We start from the raw sequence: 20,066 nt of genomic DNA, 5'->3' as shown, positions 1-20,066 counted from the left end.
ATTCAGCTTTAAAAAAAGAATAATAGATTTTCGACTTCACAAAAGCTACTGTGGAGCTATTCATATTGCAAACTGCCTGACAATAAACGGCATCAACCAAAGCAAGGAGCAGGCTCCGAAGGCTGGCTTAATGCACTGCAGCATCCTGTTACAATCGGTTTTTGTAATTCTAGAAGACAGAAAATAAAATTTTACACTTGAAAATAATACGTTTAAGTAAATAGTATAGAAGAGCCATATGTTTGTCCAAGAAACGGTTAGACGTTGCCAGAACAATACTGCTACATTATGAATCTTTCATGAGCTCTGAAAGTCATAATGGTCTGTCATTAATGCCCATTAATGATCTCTCTATACCACGAGTCTGGGCTTGATGTTTCTGGCCGGTACCTTAGAGAATACTTTAAATATGCCTTAAACTTTCTCTGGTCTACTCTCTCTGTGTCTGCTCCAAATGTAGACAGCAACTGTCTGGGTAGGATCAGCTTGTAAGGAATCATGGCTTTGGGATTAAGAAAGTCTTATTCAGGTAAGATGTATTTAAGCAATATTTTTTAGAGGAATAAACTGGAAGGCTTTTTCCTGGCAAGTAATCCTTCTGTAATAATGATAAGGAAGTGGATGGAGGTTTTAAGGCATAATTTATATCCAAATCTTTCAATCCCTCTTCTTTTCCATCAGTTTTGTTTGGTTACTATGTAAACGCACTTTTGTAAAATGAAGAAAGCAACCGTGATAGTTAATCCATATTGATTGGAATGGTAGATAGTATCACTGCATATTGCTAAAGCGGCAAGTTGTCCCTGTTTAAACAGCAATATTTAAATAAAATGTGGCATGAGCTGATTTACTGGCCTTTAAACATTGCATGTGAAATTCTTGTGATGTCTAAGGCTAATTTTTTCTTTAAAGTAAGTAAAATATGGGCACTGGTTCCCAGTCTATTTTAATTGCTGTTACATGGGAATACTGCACCTAATGTCCGCCAAGGGAAACATTGCAACTGTGTTGCTATCTTTAAAGCATTTTTTGGAAATTAAATATCAAAATGTAGGCAACAATGCATTTTAACACAGTTATTCTGTTGCAATGGCTTACCTAACGGCTAATTCACGATGATATAACTAATATTTCCTTATATTGAACATGTTTCTCCCTCTTCGCTATGTGAAATGATCAAATTATTGATTGAACCAGCGCCCTACAGCTGCCAGAGAAAAACAAACCCAAGAAGTCCTGAAAAAAGCCTCTAGAATCAAGCAATAACTAGAACCTCAAGCAATAGATATATTTTTGAACTGCACTGTTTTCTTGGGTGTGTATAACTCTTTATTTGAAATAGAATGCCTATTTGTAAATGGTATGAGACATCCATGTTATTGCTCAATGAAATTGACACGGTAAATATAAATATGGAGAGAAAACCAACCAATCTGAAATGACTGATCATATTTTTTTAAAGTATTATCAAATATTATCTCTCACCCTTCTAATTCAAGTATTAAACTATTAATGGATACATTTCCTCCATTTTTTAATAAATAGTTATTAAAATACAATGCTTTCTAAACAAATAAGTGATTTCCAAATCTCTGTTTTTCTTTAAGAAGTTGTCTGGCCATATTAGGCGTGAAATAAATGTCAGTGGGTAGTTATAAAGCCAGAAAATTTTAAATTAATGCCAGTTCAAAGCTACAAACCAAATCCTTCTTTTGTTACTCTCACAGCAGTCCCACTAAGCCTTATGTTTGATTAAGGTTAGCAGGATTTGGCCCATAGGGCCTGATTCAAAGCCCACTGAAGTCCATGTAAAGGCTGTTGATTTCAACAGGCTTTGGAGCTGGACCTTAGATACCATATAATCTCATGCCTGAATCTGTAGATAAACTAGTCAGCACCATGGACAGAGGATAAAGCCCTACTAAATCCTCCAGTAGATATGATGCTGACGATTAATTTCATTAGATAACAAAATGATTTTAACTGGAGTCGATAAGTATTTCTACTTACATGTAGCAATTTTAATTCAGATCAGGTACGTATTATCTCCTTGGTGGAAGTATTGTATAGATCTACTGATTTGAAGTTAAGACTTTAACGGGGATAGTGTCTAGATTAATAAAATCTAACATGGATTTGAGTTAAATATAAAAACCCAACAACTCTTCCTTCCTATTTGAACTCTGTGCTTTCAGTATCACACGCCTTTGCTGTTGATTACAGCTTTCGGTACTATAGACATATTTTGTAATTAAATATCACCAGTAACAGAAGTTAAAATGGAATAGGAAATTGCAATGACCTTGTTGTGGTAGTGACAAGAACTAACTCTAGGTGTCCCTGTTGTTTCTGGTTTTGTCAGTAACTTGATGCATCTGGCCTTTTACTGAACATGATGGACATTTTTCTTCTTTGTTTATTTCAGAACTGTTTACATCTTACTGTTGTGTAGGATGGTTCAGTGATAAGAACCTGTGGGTTTCATTCAAAGCCCCCTGAAGTCAGTGGAAAGATTTTTGAATCAGAACCCTTTATTAAGATTCAGATTTAAACCAGTAATAGTCAAGAAATTCAGAATTAAGGTTGAAAACCTGAGCAAGACATGTTACATATGACACAGCTGTGGAAGAGGGAGAGAGAAAAGAAAGGACTGAATGCGACTGAAAGTTTTCCATGGAATTATAGCTTCAGCTCTGGATTTCATTCCATTTGTATTCCTCAGTCACAGTCTCAGTGTGGCTGATTGTATGTTTGGATTGTATTTGCAAGTCTAAATAGAGAAAGAGAAAGAAAAATAGCTCTAGCTTATGTTTCAAATGTTCCATAATTATCAAGTTCGAATTATTTTTCAGAGGTGTTGGGCAGTTTCAGTTACAGCCAATGGGAGCTGCCGGTGCTAAGCACCTCTGAAAATCCTCTGTTTTAGTCAGATTGACAACAGTAAGGCTGCTGATGTGCTGACCAATATTATCTCATTGTTTCCTTGGGCTCCCTCATCTGTCTATATCCATTTGTTATCTGTTATCTTCTACTTAGATTGTAAGTTGTTTGGGGCCGAGACTGTCTCTTTGTTCTGCGTTTGTACCGTGGGTTCCTGCTCCAAGACTGTGCTAATAATATGATATACGGTACGATAATATAAATAATAGTTTAGGCCTTGATCCTGCAAGGTGAACTGTTTGTGCAGACCCTTAGACCCTTTGACTTCAGCAGAAGTCCGTGTGAATGCACTATATGACCAGGGCAGAATCAATTGCAAGATCAGGGCCTTAGTCTATAGAACTTATAATTGGATTAGCACTTAGAGTCTCATCCTGATCTTTTGGCAACTTGTGAATATTGGAGTTGGGACATCATCATCTGCATGAACCCGTGGGTGCACTGTTTCCTGGGATCTTGCCATTTGAATTCATAAGCTATGTGACTCCATCTTGGCTGGGGTTAGGTCCTTCTTCATATTCCTAGTTTATAAAATATAGTCAAGCAGAAGTACTTTTAAATAATTGAGAACGTGAGTGCACTCAGTTTCTTTGCTATTTCTTTGCGGGAACTCACATGGTCAGTTAAGCTGTTTCCATTCATGGAAAAGAGCTTCTTTTCATTGCAGCTTTTAATCCAAGCTAAATGTGCATATGAATAACCGCAACAAGTGACACTAACACAATTGTGCATTTGATTTCAAATTAAACAAGCCTATGAATCTATTTTGGATCAGTGTCTAGATCTTTCAGAAACAGGACAGTTTTGCTGTAAACAGCAATAGAACATTTCAACTTAATTTGCTCATCCTCCTTTTTTTGCAAATAGTAGAGTGAACTGTCAATGATTCATGTCAATAAAAATTCTATTGAAGACGGGAAGATACTTCTATCTGTAACTTTTAAAGTTTATACTGTGCATGATTGCATATTCACACATGTACACCTATATATCCCTAAAGAGAGCAAATATATTAAATGTATGTGGTGGTTAGGAAGTTTTTATCAACTGGGACAGCTGTCAAATGTAAAGTCATCACATCAGTGAGTTATTCAGGTCATACCAAATGAGTGCTGTAAAGAATTTTATACCACACCACGTAACCATGTATTTTAGAACATAAGAATGGCCATACTGGGTCAGACCAAAGGTCCATCTAGCCCCGTATCCTGTCTTCTGACAGTGACCAATGCCAGGTGCCCCTGGCAGGTAATCATCAAGTGATCCATTCCCTGTCACTCATTCCCATTATTTTGCTTATGCCACTTATTTTACAGCAAGAATTATTTTACAAAGCTTTTTGAAGAGGGTTTTATTTAATTGTATTGATATTATTTTTTGTGTCCTTCAACCTGAAAAAGCCAGGAGCCATATTACCCTGGGTCAATTGGTATAGACTTTATATATAGAGAAAATATAGCTAATAAAGTTTAGAATCCTCAAAAATAGCTTTTTTGTCCATCCTAATGTTGTGATTGTGTCTGACAATCTAGGGGGGTCTAGAAAGAAATCTATTTATCCATTTGAAAGGAAGGATTTTCAAATTTTCTCCAATGGTGAAAGATGTCATTTCTAGTCCAGCTTATCCATGAGGTATTGAACTTTCAACCTGTTACTAGTCCGGGATTCAGTATTGGCCCTCCTCACCCTCAATCCATTGTAATTGTGGGGAAAAAGAAGGATAATTTCCTACATTTGGAACAGGTTTTTTTGTTGTGGTTTGCTTTTTTATAAATGCCAGCTGTTTGAAGCTGCTCCGAGCTTTGGATTGTTAGAAATAGCCCTAGTGGAGATGAATTTGAGGGCAGAGTGCGGGTGAAGCAGTCAAAGACACTGATCATGCAGTTATTCACTTTACTGCACAGATATCTCCGCATCATGGTGAGAGAGAGAACTGAATGTTCCTGAAAGGTGTTGGATTGATACAGCTTAAGACCTGAACCCACAGAACAGAGGGGAACAAAACAGAGGAAAGAGACCGGTGCTTCACCAATGTGTCTCATTCGTGGCCTTGAGGGTTCAGCTCTTAGGAAGATTGACTGACGTTCCCATTCAGAGTGTGTAACTAAAGCTTGTCTGGAAATGGTTCCCTCCCCCCCCCCCCCCCCAAAAAAAACCCATTCGATGAAAATTTTCTTCACAACTTTTCAGTTTTTCATCAAAAAAGTGAAAACCCCAAACCCAAAAGTTTTCAGGTTTTTCACAACACCCCAACGCTATTCTGATCAGAGAGAGCATTTTCCATGAAACTACGTTTCAGCCTAAAGACAACTGCAAGTGAAAATTTGCAAGCTGTACATGCAACACGGATGTAACTAAGGCCACCAGATTTTTCAGTTGAATTTTATCATTAATTAGAGAGTGTTTCGCATAACAGGCTCTTGTCTCTGTGGCTCATCTCAGCAATTTCTGCATTCGATGGGCCCTTTCGAGCCACCAGCCTCATCGTGATTTGATGAATATTTCCCCGGTAACCTCTTTGTTGACTCACTTTAACTTCATAATTGGCTTTTTGAGTCAAGTTTAGCCAAACTAGACAAACTAAAGTTGTGTTGACTAAACAAAGGTGGCGATATAGGTTTAACATGAATAAGTGATGTCAAAATCAGGCTTCTCAGCATTCTACATCATGTGCAGGGACATGGACTCAGCTTGGCTTCAGTGGAGTGACACAAGCCATACATCTGGGCTTCTTGTGTAATCCCCTGTTTGGTCTGTGTAGCGTATCCCCCTCTGGTAGCTGGGCCATAGAGACTACAAGTCTACTACGGGTAGGCAGAGTTGCTCCTTTAGCTCTTGTAATAGAGGTTCATGCTTTTAGCACTGGAGGTCCTACGTTCAATCCTTGCTGAACCATGATGGTGGTGACTTTGCTTGCAAGAATAAAACAAGTAGGATTCGGCCCCCAGTCTCTGGATCTAATCCTGCTGCCCTTCCTTCCTTCTTCAGGCAAAACTCCAAATGACTTTAGAATGATCGGCTAAGATTTTATAAAAACAAAAAATAAATAGAATTGGCTTCAGCTGGAATCCAACCTAGATAAGGAAATCGACATGATGATGATTCTACATTAGCTCATTACACAGAAGTATGCGAAGTACTTTACGGGGCCAGTAAAACAAGGTTCCCGCTCAGAAAGGATGACAAGTGAGAGTAACAGACAGAAAGGAGAGAGGGAGTCGGATGAGAATTGCAGTGATAAGATCACAAGGTTTGTCAGTTAAGTCATGTACACGTGCTGATGGCTCCATGTTAGTGGGTGTTTTAGATCAGTGCTTGTAGGTGATATTATGGGTAAATTGTGAGGAGGGGTCTGGGCCATACATGTGTGCTGTGTATTTAATTAAAATCTTAATACCATGTTTATATAATATTTTGACTTAATTTAGTGGATCTATGATCTTTTAGACCTAGGTGCGAACACGTGTTAGAGACCGTAGAGTTACCTAGTTTGGCCATAGAGTTATTGAGTCACCTGGTATCGCATACCTCAATTCCCGTTCAAGTGATGTTCATTGTGTGAAAAATGGTGCTTGGTTGGTGAAGTGTTACCAAAGTGATCTAAATCTCTGTGTCTTTATGTAGAAACAACCTGTTCCTAGGCTTCCTGATGGGGTCTGCTTCTCTGGAAATGCATCCAGCATGCTAATGAAAATTTCAATAGGAACGGGAACAGATATATTTCTCCTTACTTGCTGGTGCAGAAGAACATGTGCACGAAATTGTTCTTGCCTTTATGCTCAGAACATGTTTCAACTTGCTGCAAGTAGAAGCTTAGTTCTAACCGCTAATGTTATTTTGCTTCTATTCTGGTTAATTCTTGTGAATCGTCCAGGAGAAAGAATGTATCTAGGTTGATTAACAATCTTTCCCTTTATATACTTATATCCTACTTTTCACTTAAGGCTCACCAAGTGATTCACTGTTATTAATTATTAATTAAGGATGCTTCACAGCACCCCTGACTGGTAAGTGAGTATTAATATATTCATTATAATATGTTTATAATAATTCATAAGATTAAATAAGATGAGTAAAAGAGGCCCAGACCGGCTAAGAGCTGGATTGAGGCACATAACCAGAGCTCCATGTGGGGCACTACACGGCGCATTGTATCTGAAGTGGGCATCATATTTCCTAGTGCTCCAGAAGACATGGGGGAATGCAACCACTTGGCAACGGTGAGCATTCACTTCCCTCTCCAGCTGGTTGGCTCTAGCAGAGCTAGGTAGCAAAGACCCCACGTCTCCCCTTTGCAGAGCTAACACAGCCAGCTACCCCTGCATGGTGGCTCAAGTGGAGACGGTGCTCTAAGTGCTCTCTCCTTCCCTTATGCTCCCACGTGAGCAACGGGCATAATCTGGACCTAAGTGACTTGCCCTAATGTTATACAGTCAATTCCAGGCATTCTCTCTTACAGCCCTGGGTCTAATCCCACATGAACATTGCCTCCCTTATCTTATCAAATGCTCAGGCCAGATGCTCAGCTGGTCTTAATTGGTGTAGTTCCATGGAGGTCATGGAGCTAAACTGATCTACACCAGTTAAGAATCTGGTCCTTTGGGTGTAATCTGTCCCATGGTGCAATCTGTTGGCAAGGCCTCTAGATTTCCGGCAGGGCATTGCATACCAACAAGACGGGGAGTCTCCTGATATTCTGGAATCCAAGTCCCTTCCATTGGTTGGCTAACTCTGGTTAGTTTCTTTAGTTCCTCCTTCTCCTTAGTATACCTGGATTACCAGCCTGCATAACGTAAACAGATTTTGTACCACAGTTATGTGTGAAGTTAAACAACTGGTTCAGAAAAGTTTCAGAGTAGCAGCCGTGTTAGTCTGTATCCACTTTGGTTCAGAAAAGGTAGTCTGGTCTACGATGCCATGACTGTGCCTCTCTCTGAGTAGGCAAAAAGTCTCAGAACCAAAGTGCGAAGCTATCCATCAAGTCTGAATACTTGGCACGAACACTTTTAGGTCCAACACTAGAAAAATGGTACATTCGACACCAATGTACCAGATCTTACTTCAGTAGCACAGGAACCAGGAATCACAGCAACAGGGCCAAATGAGCAAGCATCTTCTGAACAAAGTGGGGAGTGTGCTTGTGGGAAGTCACAGGAGTTCCAGGGGCATAAGTGGGAGAAGAATGACTATAGAAGAGAGACCCCTTCTCAGAGCCGGCCTGGTGAGTTTATCTGCAGCGATGTCAAGTGCCAAAAAGGAGCAAAACGTTCAAGTGGCCAATGTGATGCTATCCAGGCCTCTTGCCTAGGGCCTGGGAGGAATTGGGTAGGGGGTTTTGTCATAGAATAAGGTTTCCTCATGTGGAAAAATTGACAGTGGTTCATAGACTGTTCTTCTAATTTGGCTCCATGCAGAGATGTAAATGTTTCATTGATAATACTCCGTCATTTGCATCCTTGTGTCTGAGTGTCATCCTGCTGAGAGGTGACCCCCTAGACTTTCATTCATTCCTGTGGGGAGGAGAATGGCTACTTTGTGCCAGGCTTTGTAACTGTAGTAAAGCAGTCATCAAAAGTTTAACTGGGTTACTCAAAGTATTATGGGTTGGAACCATGCTCCACCGCTCCGTTACTTCCTGCTTAGTTAGTGGGAGTTTTCCCTCCATTCTGTTTGCTGTGTAGTTTAGTAAAGCAGCGTGTTCCCAGCCAGCAGTAGTGTAAGTACAGTGTGTTTCTTATGCACTGAGCGACCCCTTTACAGAAGTACCAGTCACAAGTTGCCAACCCAAATTAGGTGTGTGGAGACTGATGGAGTCTGGAGGGTTTATGGATGGAGTTCTTGGAGTATTCACTTGATCGTTAGTATCTGTCTTTTGACCTTTCCTTTAGCAGATGCATTGGATGAGTGGCTACACATACAGTTGTTGAATGGCTGATATTTTTGGAAGATGGCATGATTGACCATGGGTGCTTAACAAAGGCAAAATATTTTCTTTTGACCCCCTAAAATGCCTTCCTCTTCCATAAATGTCAGTTCTCTCACAATGTGCAGCCAGTTGACATCCATTTTTGGATCAACTTGGCATCTTATATGGCAGGTAATTCTGGGGAAAGCAGAGTGAGGCTCTGGAAACATGGCAGAGGGAATCTGCATACCTACGCCCCGAATCAGCAATGCACTGAAGTATGGGCTTAACTTTAAGCATGTGAATAGTTCAGTTGACATTAAGCATGTGCTTAAGTGCTTTGCTGGGCCTGCACACCCAGAGCTGTATTCTGCAGGGGCATAGGAGAGGAGGCAGGGCCCACTCTGCTCTGCGCGGCCGCCTCAGGGCTGGTCCTTGTTATTCATGGGGGTGATGAGACTCATGGTTGTGGGGGAGGCAGCTCCACTCAGCATCCAGACTCTGTTGCTCAAGCCAGGGAGCCCAATGTCCCAGCCCCACATCCCACGTGGGTGGCCCTGGCACTTCTTCTGTCAGATTCTGTCCTTTGGGCCTCCGTAACGGTGCATGACTCTATCATTGCACAGCAATGTGGCTGGGATGGGGGCTGCCATGACGCAGGGTTCAGGCTATGAAGCTGTGTGTGGTTTCTTGAGCAAAGGAGTAAATGCTGCTCCCCTCCCCTCTGCCCCAAAGGGAGTTTTTGCACCCTTGGTTTCATGATTTCTGAGGGTGCAGCTGAACCCAGGAACCCCTGCTAACGCTCCATCTGGATCAGAATTTAGCTTGTGGTCTTTCACTGGTTCACATTCCCAGCATGTGTTAGCACCGCATCTGCTTGCTCAGCTAATATGCGCTGTAAATCAGTGGAGCACCTTTCATTACCCTTTGCTGAGCATCGAATGTGGTCGGTAATGGAAAAAGCCCTGTCCCAAAGAACTTGTACTCTGAAAGACAGGTCCAATGTATCCTCCCAAGTGCTTGACCATAAAACAACACGAAAATGCACGTCTGCGGGGCAAAAGAAAATAGCTTTGAGTGCAAATGTGGCTGCATGCTACAGCCCTACAAGGTTGGGGAATTTGGGGCATCGGGAAAGCTCCTGCTGTTGGCAATAAATGCCAATAGAATCTTTAACGTCCACACAGAACTTCTGCTCTCTCTGGAAGTAGCATGTTAGGCACATGTACCAATCAAAAATTCACTTTAATAGGCAGCCGGGAAGTGCCATCTCTCCAACCAGCACTCCTTCCTCTGACAGCAGGATTTCACTGATACGCCATTTTACACTAGATCACATCTGTAGACATTCATGTGCCAGAACAGAATACGTGATCAGTAGGGGAAAAAAGGAAGTCACTTTATTCACTAGCACCCCAAGGACTACAGCTGGCAACCCGGTAAGCCTCAAAGACTGTGTAGATTGTCAGAATTTCCAGTATGTTTCATGACAGCACTGCCCAGAGGCACTCGGTATAAATTCAAAGTCAGGAAAAACCGTGGCACTGCGGGACCCGCTGCAGCACAAATGCTTCAAGGAGATGGAGCATCAAATGTAAGTTTTGCACTTTCCTCTGGAATTGGGAACAGAGCTCCCCCACATGCCGTAAGTTTTGCACTTTCCTCTGGAATTGGGAACAGAGCTCCCGCGGATGCCACTGGTTTGGGGCCATGACAGTTGAGGCCTTTTCACGTAGGGGCAAGCCAGCTTGCGCATATTGGTTCAGAGCAAGAGCCTTTGCTTCTCCTCTAGGCAGCCAACAATGGTTTGGAGGGTAGTTGGGCACTATATGCACCAGCCTTGCTCTTGACCAATGCCTTGGAATCTCTAAACCTGGACTGAGCATGTTTTCATTATCTGAATCCAAAGGCTGGAAATGCTCATTAGCAGAAACCTAATAGGTACTTGCAGGGAGAAGAAAAAAACTTGGGTGAAATCTTTGGCCTATTGAAATCAATGGGATTTTTTGCCATTACATGGAAATTGCCATGTTGGATCAGACCCAAGGTCCATCTAGCCCAGTAACCTGTCTTTCACAGTGGCCAGCCCCAGATGCTCCAGAGGAAGGTGTAAGACATGGAATAATCTGTGCCTCACGTAGCTTTCATTCTGATCTCTAGTACTCAGTGATTGGCTTAGGCATTGACTTCAGTGGGGCCAGCGTTTCGCCCTTTGATTTTTAAGGATGAGTAGTTGCCTTAGTCTTGTAAGTATAAACGGGACATCTGCTCAAGAGGTTCTAGCTGTCTTCTCCATTTAGAAGTTACTTGGAATAAGGAAAACAGCTCCAGGTAATAAAAAGAACTAGCGTATTTTATTACATTTTTTTAGCGTGCTTTTCGTCGGGAAAGGGAAAGAATGTATTCATCATTCTGGCTGAACAAGTAAAGCAAAGGTGATATACATTTATCATAGTCAGTAAAAACTTGAAGCAATCTGCTCAAAAAAGATATGGCCTAGTGGCAGAGAAATCCATCCCAATTCAGGGCCTCATTGTGATGTGTCCTTTCTGGGCACGAAGAAGGCATGGTTGGAGAAGGCTTCAATGACAGAGACTGATCATGCAAAAATGGTTGATGACTGTTGAAATTTAAATCTGAGTTGATGTATTCTGTTTTTGCTCCTTATTTATGATATCAATCCTGGAACATTTGTGCAACTGAGTTTTTTTTAGCACGAATGCAGATTTTAAACTTGTATGCTAGAATGCTCACAGAAAGCAAGAGTAAAATTTGCTTTGCACAAGGATTTTCAATAGTAACTGGATTATAAGAGGCTGATAAAGGAGGTGCTGTCGTCATCATGAACAAGTCTGACTACCAGACGGAGGCTGCCAGACAACTCTCCAATACCAAATTCTACAGGCCATTTTCCTCAGATCCCACTGAGGAATATACTAAGAAACTGCACCATCTACTCAGGACACTCCCTACACTAACACAGGAACAATTTAACATACCCTTAGAGCCCTGACTGGGGTTATTCTATCTACTACCCAAGATCCACAAACCTGGAAATCCTGGATGCCCCATCATCTCTGGAATTGGTACTCTCACTGAAGGACTATCCAGATATTAGACTCTCTGCTCAGACCCTATGCCATCAGCACTCCCAGCTATCTCCGTGACACCACTGATTTCCTGAGAAAACTACAATGCATTGGTGATCTCCCAGAAAACACCATCCTAGCCACCATGGATGTAGAGGCTCTCTACACAAACATCCCACACACAGATGGAATACAAGCTGTCAGGAACAGTATCCCTGATGATGACACAGCACAACTTGTTGCTGAGCTCTGTGACTTTATCCTCACGCACAACTATTTCAAATTTGGTGACAATATATATCTCCAGACCAGTGGCATCGCCATGGGCACCCGCATGGCCCCACAATATGCCAACATTTTTATGGCTGACCTGGAACAACGCTTCCTCAGCTCTCGTCCACTCACGCCCCTCCACTACCTACGCTACATTGACATCATCTTCATCATCTGGACCCAGGGGAAGGAGACTCTGGAAGAATTCCACCACGATTTCAACAGCTTCCACCCCACCATCAACCTCAGCCTGGACCAGTCTACATGGGAGGTCCACTTCCTAGACACCACAGTACAAATAAGTGATGGCCACGTTAACACCACCCTATACCGAAAACCCACCGACCGCTATGCCTACCTTCATGCCTCCAGCTTCCACCCCGGACACACCACACGATCCATCGTCTACAGCCAAGCACTGAGGTACAACCGCATCTGCTCCAACCCCTCAGACAGAGACCAACACCTACAAGATCTTCATCAAGCATTCTCAAAACTACGTTACCCACACAAGAAAATAAGGAAACAAAGCAACAGAGCCAGACGTGTACCCAGAAGCCTCCTGCTACAAGACAAGTCCAAGAAAGAAACCAACAGAACTCCACTGGCCATCACCTACAGTCCTCAGCTTAAACCTCTCCAATGCATCATCAGTGATCTACAACCCATCCTGGACAATGATCCCTTGCTTTCACAGACCTTGGGAGGCAGGCCAGTCCTCACCCACAGACAACCTGACAATCTTAAGCATATTCTCACCAGCAACCACACACCGCACCATAACAGCTCTAACTCAGGAACCAATCCATGCAACAAACCTCGATGCCAACTCTGCCCAGATATCTAAACAACACCATCACAGGACCTAACCAGATCAGCTACAACGTCACTGGTTCATTCACCTGCACGTCCACCAATGTTATATATGCCATCATGTGCCAGCAATGCCCCCCTGCTATGTACATTGGCCAAACTGGACAATCACTGCGTAACAGGATAAATGGACACAAGTCAGATATCAGGAATGGCAATATACAAAAACCTGTAGGAGAGCACTTCAACCTCCCTGGCCACACCATAGCAGCTGTAAAGGTAGCCATCTTACAGCAAAAAAACTTCAGGACCAGACTCCAAAGAGAAACTGCTGAGCTCCAGTTCATTTGCAAATTTGACACCATCAGATCAGGATTAAACAAAGACTGTGAATGGCTAGCCAACTACAGAAGCAGTTTCTCCTCCCTTGGTGTTCACACTTCAACTGCTAGCAGAGGACCTCACCCTCCCTTATTGAACTAACCTCGTTATCTCCAGACTGATTCTTGCCTGCATATTTATACCTGCCCCTGGAAATTTCCCAATTACATGCATCCGACGAAGTGGGCATTCACCCACGAAAGCTTATGCTCCAATACATCTGTTAGTCTTAAAGGTGCCACAGGACTCTCTGTTGGATTATAAGAGTTCTGCTTATCCATCATTCAGGAACATGAAATAATATCATGTGACTTAATGACCAATCACAAGTAAGCAGCACATCTTTCATTCTAAATATCAAGTAGTGAATACCACCCTGTAGAGTAAACAACATTGAATGAAAAAATGTTGCAGAATTATGAATGCATTTGAGAAAATCATGTTCCATGCCTGGATATTTTGCAAAGGGTAAACCAAGCAAAATTCACAATAGATTATTTGGTTGTAAGTACATCCCACTACTAATAATACCTAATTGGCTGGTTTTATTAGATCTGATCTCAAGTTTCTGGAGTTAGCTGGAGATGGGCGTGAAGGTGCAAGTTGTGAATGGCAAGTTTATTTTCCTAAGTTGGTATTTCTCCAGTTAAGAATTTGTCATTGTTTTAAATGCTTTTTAGATGGCTCCAGTTACTTTGTAGCTTAAGCATCTACAGGAGGTTCTCATTTAGTATGAAGATATAAATACCACAGGGATAGGTGTCTGATAAAAGCCATCTAGCCAGCTAGCTGGGTACATATGGGGACTGACTGATAGATGGAAGGGAATGCAAGGCTATAGATCAGATACACTTTTGCAATTAAACAGGGTCTCGGGCTGTGTGGCATAGCTTTTACTTCCATTCAGACATTATTAATACTAAACCGAGTATCTGAAAATATTACAAAGGGATCGGCATTTCTGCTAACGAGACCTTGCTAATGCTATGTTTTGCTACGGCAGAAATTGTTCTCCGCTGTGTCACAAACTATTTCTGGTCAAGGAAACAAATGTGACAGTTGCAAAGTTACTGTAAATTGCATTTTATTGTAGCTGTTAGAATTTAAGAAATGGTGTGGCATTATTCTTTTTATTCCAGGTTGGTGCTGTAGCAAATACCATCTAGCTCCCCTATCGGGCCATGAAGAGCGGGTAATCCAGCTTCCATGTAAGCACATTGAGAAAGGAGGAAGGGCCAGATATTGCGTGAGAGAGCCCCTTGCCTTCCAAGCGAAACAGATGCCCCGAGCTCAGAGCTCCTGCTTGGACTCCAGATGTGTTCTGTATGGAGGAGGGGGCGAGGGTTATGGGCCTGAGCAAGCACAGGAGTTTGACATTGAAGTGTTCGGTTTTGCCTTTGGAAGCTCTTGGTTTGATGCCCTTGCTTAGGAGGACTATACGTTCAAGTTTTCTGGGAGGCTCTGCCTTTCCAAGGCATGTCCTGGGCTTCCAGTTGGATTTATTAAAACTGGGCCAATTCCTGGTTTTAGTTCAGCCCTAGACACTGGGGCTCTTGGTGTAATGGGGCACACTCACCTCTTGAGCATCTCCTAGTGGCTGGGTGTGGTACTGCAGACCTTTTCTCAACCCTGGCACCCCCTGCAAGTTGCCAGCCTACTTTGGCAGGTCTTCAGTGGCTTGGTCCTCCAACTGAGTCCCAAAGTCCAAATGAACCCTTTCAGGGTAGTAAAGAGTCCAAAAAATAATCAGTCTGTTTCCCCTCGCTAGGGTCTTCAGGCCCAGGTCAGGGCCCTTTCAATTCAGCCCTTTGTTCAGGCTCCCAAATAAGGTCTTTTTGTGGCTCACGCCCCTTTACCTGTGGCCGGGAGAAGATGCTGGGGCCTCCCACTACTCCAGGTTCCAGCCCAAGGACTCTATAAACACCAGCCACACACTGCTCAATTTCAATTTATTGCTGCTTCTTCCCCGGGCCTCTTCCTGCCCTGACCCCTTTTTGCTTCACCCTTATTTCAGGGTTAAGGTTCTCAGATTCTCTCTCTCCCTGCAAACCCAGCGAAGCAAAACACAGCCAGAAACAAACTCTGATGACCCCTCGAGCTCCTGTGGCCAGAGAGGAGCCCTTTCCTTGCCCCTCTGGTCCCAGCCAGCGACTGGCAGGCTAAGGCCCTGCAGCTCCTTTTGTCTGACCTGCTGGGCCCTGGCTGGCTGCTTCTGTGAGGCCTCTCTAGGTGGGCCTGGACGAGCCACCTTCACTGCTCCTTTCCTGTCACTTGGCAGCCTCTTGGTAGTAGGCCCACGGGGCTCCTGTAGGGAGCCACAGAGGCCAGGTCCACCCCGTCACACTTGGCTGTTGCTGGGCCGACCAGAGCCAGAGGTGGTGCTGCCCTGCAAATCCTAAGCCAAGTTATGCAGCTGCAAAAGAAATATCTGCTCCTCTGGCCCCTGTTCCCCACAGATTGATAGATTTTGAGACCAGAAGGGATCCTCCGGTCCGGCCTCCAGCCTAGCACAGCCCATAGAATCCCGTCCAGGATTTCCTGCATCAAGCCTGTAACTTCTGGCTGAGCTGCAGCGAACCTTTTGGAAAGACAAACAACCAATCTCCGTTTAGAGACTCTGCCAGTGGTGGAGAATCCACCATGACCCCACGTAAGTTGTCCCAGTGGTTAATCAGCCTCCGTGTCTCAAACTGCACCTTATTTCCACTTTGAATTTGACTTACTTCAGCTCCAAGCTCTCGGATCTTGGTTGACGGTAGGAAGTGACTTGACCAAGGTCGCACAAAAATCGGTGTCAGAATTGCACATAGATCCTGGGTCACCTGCCTCATTCACTGGCCCACAGGACCTTCCTTCCTGCTGCTGTGACTCAGATATAAACGGAGGCACAATGCAGAGCATTAGCTACGATAGGACCAGAGCTCCTGGCACAAGGCTCTGCTACTCATCCACTACCTGATTGCGACAGACAGACTCCTACAGCCTTCATTGGCACTGGACTAGCAGCTCCTCCTTTCTGCACACCGTTCCTGCCCCTCCAAACCAGCAACCCTTCTCCTGCCCTCACAACCTGCCCTAACTTCTGCTTTCCCGACACCCCTTCCTTACTCCCCACTTCCATGGGGCCCTGCTTCTTCCTTCCCCTACCTTTCCTCCAACCTGGCAACCCCACCCTTGCCTCCTCCAGCCCTCCCAATCTAGCAGCACCCCCCTTAAACCTCAAACCAACAACCCAGCCTCCCCAATGCCTACCAGGAACCTTTCTGTCCATCAAGGAAGAGCTGGGGGGCAGGGGTAGAGGTGGCCTAGGAGCAAGGATCAGGGCGTGGGGTGAAGGGGAGGAAATGAGAGAGAGAGAGAAGGAACAAACCTGGAAAACTCTCCTCCTCCTCCAGGGTTTTCCCAGTCTCCGGGAATGGCCAGGAATAAGGCAGAGCTCGAAGCAGGTATGGTGGAAAATAATGCAAAAGGAGAGGGAGCTGAAAGGCCGGGGGTGGGAGGGGGACAACCAAGGGAGTCACAGGGGTACATGGGGCTTTCCTGGATCCCAATTTCTATTGGGAAAGGTTGAGAAGGGAGGAGGGTTTGGCTGGAGCGGCGTTGGCCCCTCTCCTCTCCTGCCCCCCAGCTTTTAAAACCTATCCCACTGGACTCCCTGCCCTCCCCCAAATCCTGCCCCATATGCCCCTGAGAGACAAATCCCACCCCCTTTCCTTGCCCCGTGCCCCACATCAGGTATCCTGTTGATTGATGTGGAATGTCTGGTCACCCTGGCTGAGCTGCTGGAGAATTACTCATCCCAGTCACGTCTGTTTGGGTGTCTGTCTCTCCCCGGGAGGCGGCTCTAGTCTTGAGAGCAGGTGTTCTCTCTGCAGCCCTTCTGGACCTGAGATGCTTCAGATGATCCAGCCTCCCTCCTAACTGCTCCTGCTCTCTGAAACTCTCCGCACAAAGAGGCGCTGAGGCAGATCTCCCGGGCTGCTGCCTTCACTGAGGAACAGGGGGGTGATAAGGGGAGGGCTTCATCGTCTGATTTCTGTATCCAGCGCACAGCTCCTGGGGGGGGTGTGTGTGTGTGTGTGTGCGCGAGAGAGAGAGGAAGGGAGTGCGTTTGCTGCCTGAAGGCTACTGCTGCTGCAGTATCAGCACTGGTGCTGCTGGCAACCAGGCATCAGGGGAGCTCTTTTGCTGATTGCTGAATGGTTACAAGTGTTGCAATGCAAAATACAAAAGCATCGCTCCAGGAGAGGCTGCATTTGAAGCTCCACTTGTAAAATCTTCGGGAGGGGGCTTCTCGAGGAATTCAGAACCAGCCAGCCCGGGCTCCAGGCAGCAGCACCGCCTCAGCCTTCATCGCTGCTCGCTTCCCATTCCTTCTCCAGGAAGGGAGGGAAAAGAATCCAGAAAGCCCTGCCGCAGACAGACTCCGCCGGAGGCTAACAGGTGTTTGCTGGGGTTTGGTTGGGGAGGAGAAGGTGGGAGAAAAGTTAACTGGAAAACTCAAGCTGGGCAAAGGTGCATTGATCTTGTGCCAAGTGGACGTGCCAGGTCTGCCGGAGAACAGTGTGTCTGGAGAAGCACCGCGGGATGTCTTGCCAGTGACCTGCTCGATCTCCCTGGAAACGCTGAGCCCTGCCTGCCAACTTTGCCCTGCCAGAAGTTGTGAGGGATAAAAGCCCAGGAACAAAGGGCGGGGGGGGGGGTCTCCTCTGCGGACCAAACCACTTGAGCTAAACTCTTGCATCCTGGTTTGGTCTGGTGGAAGCATCCCGCCTGTGCCTCCTCTGCGCCGAAGCTAGTGGCGGTGGGCGCTCGTGCTGCGGCATCAGCCGAAGGTGTTAGCGGTGGGATCCAGTGCCCCAGATTTTGGGGACTGGAAGACCAGCATGCTGGCTGCTGCACCTGCAGCCAGCACCCAGAGCCCCTGCGTCTGACCCCCGGGCAGTGTCGGGGCGGTGGCGGCCATGGCTGCAGCAATCGCCAGCTCCCTGATCCGCCAGAAGAGACAAGCCAGGGAGCGGGAGAAATCCAATGCTTGCAAGTGTGTCAACAGCCCCAGCAAGAGCAAGGGCAGCTGCGAGAAGAACAAGCTGAATGTGTTCTCCAGGGTCAAACTCTTCAGCTCCAAGAAAAGACGGAGAAGGCGACCAGGTTGGCAAGGGTTATGTGTTTGGTTTTGTTCTGTTTTTAACACAAGCCCTAATGTGCATCATGCCGGGGGAGGGGGACTGGTGAAATTAACTCTCAGGTATTGCAATTGCCAATAGACTTGGGGGCACAGACATGCAGAGCTGGTTTCTCACTCACACGCCCTCTCGTCACCAATTTGTCTGGCATGCACCATTGATTTCTCTTCTTTCTCACATGCACACTCATGTGTACCCATGGATCAGTGATGTATTAGTGTGTGTGTGTGCGTCTCACACACACACACACACACACACACACACACACACACACACACCCCTCTCCTTCAATCATGTGTTCATCTGTCTACATGTTCAATAATCTATTTTCCCTCCTTCAGGTCTCTAGAATTTCTCTGCTTGTGCTATTATTTGTTAATTATATGAGATCAGGCTATTTACGTTAGCCAGCAGCTTCTAGACCTTTATAACCTTTCATCCCCCTGCGCCTTTCTAGGAATATTTTATATAAATCTCACAGGCACAATTCTGTATGTAACAGAGGTGTAAAAGATCAGGTATGAAGAATTAATTTTCTGATCCAGTGCATTTTGTACACAGGAGGAGCAGAAGCCCGTCAGCAATGTTGCTAGTAATTTGCCTTTCCAAAATCTAGTTGCCTCTAGCCACTGAACTTGCCTGCATTTTTCACGTAGCCAAATAATAGGGTGGCTAGTTGAAAAAGGGAGCCTAAATTTGCTACGAGCTTTTTGAACATTGCTAATGCAAGAAAATAGAGTGATCTTTGGTTCGGTTTCATATTAAATGAGAGGGTGTATATAAATTATGCATCCCTCAGTACACTTATTAAAGGTTGCTAATAGGAAGTAATATACTTATGCAAACTATTATAAGGGTTTGCTTCAAATCCTATCCAAAATATTTGTAACAGCATATCTACCCTGATTTCTTTCCTTTTAAGACCAGGAAGTCTTGCCCAGATGTGGGAACTTTTGGGTTGAAAATGGCAATTCATATTTTCATATTGTGTTTATCTGTGAATCAGCTAAGGTTTTGAAGCAGACTGCTAAAAAGGCTTCACTGTCTGATGAGAATAACTGTGTGACAATTACTACAATGCAGATGTCATTGGGATTCAGTGGAAGTAGACCTATTTTATTGCAATTACTCTTGATGCATTGCTGAGATATTTTCTTTAAACGTACAGACTTCCTAGCAAATCCTGTTGCTATTTACTTCAAAGTCCAGAATGATCTAATGTTGTTTTGGCTATTTCATTTTCCAACACTGAACATGAGGATGATTATGAAGCAGATTTATATCCAAACTGTTTTTTTCTTTCTTTTTTTTCCCGAGTCTGTGAAATAGCATCTTTTATGGTAATATTCCTATTACAATTCAACATGTTGCTGAGTTTAAAGTGGGTTCCTTCCTCTATTTACCTCTGTTCATTAACTAGTTTATCCCTTCTGATTCTGCATGTTCTTTGGATCAGCAAAGAACGGTGGATTGTTTGTT

The 20,066-nt window shown here is 44.4% G+C and overlaps 1 protein-coding gene and 1 long non-coding RNA gene across 7 annotated transcripts in view; one reads left to right on the top strand and one right to left on the bottom strand.

Moving 5' to 3' along the window:
* FGF13 (fibroblast growth factor 13) overlaps window positions 1–20,066 on the top strand; it is a 336,658-nt gene that overhangs the window by 231,416 nt on the left and 85,176 nt on the right. The window contains exon 1 of one of the 6 annotated variants that reach the window (XM_054039873.1): window positions 474–529. The exons of 4 other annotated variants lie outside the window; for them this stretch is intronic. In XM_054039873.1, coding sequence (XP_053895848.1) covers window positions 499–529 — 31 coding nt within the window. In that variant the 5' untranslated portion in view covers window positions 474–498. Of the gene's footprint in view, window positions 1–473; window positions 530–17,853; window positions 18,553–20,066 lie in introns of those variants that run through there. One more of the 6 variants, XM_054039871.1, reaches the window with a different exon arrangement.
* LOC128843226 (uncharacterized) lies at window positions 14,469–16,631 on the bottom strand. Its single transcript, XR_008446207.1, has 2 exons — window positions 16,125–16,631; window positions 14,469–15,979 (listed from the first exon to the last, which is right to left on the bottom strand). It is a non-coding gene; the product is annotated as an uncharacterized LOC128843226 (long non-coding RNA).

The sequence above is a fragment of the Malaclemys terrapin genome, chromosome 9, assembly GCF_027887155.1.
Source record: "Malaclemys terrapin pileata isolate rMalTer1 chromosome 9, rMalTer1.hap1, whole genome shotgun sequence".
In the NCBI taxonomy this organism is placed as follows: domain Eukaryota; kingdom Metazoa; phylum Chordata; order Testudines; family Emydidae; genus Malaclemys; species Malaclemys terrapin.
Note: the sequence above shows the minus strand (reverse complement) of the source record. Positions and strands in the feature narration are given on the sequence as shown.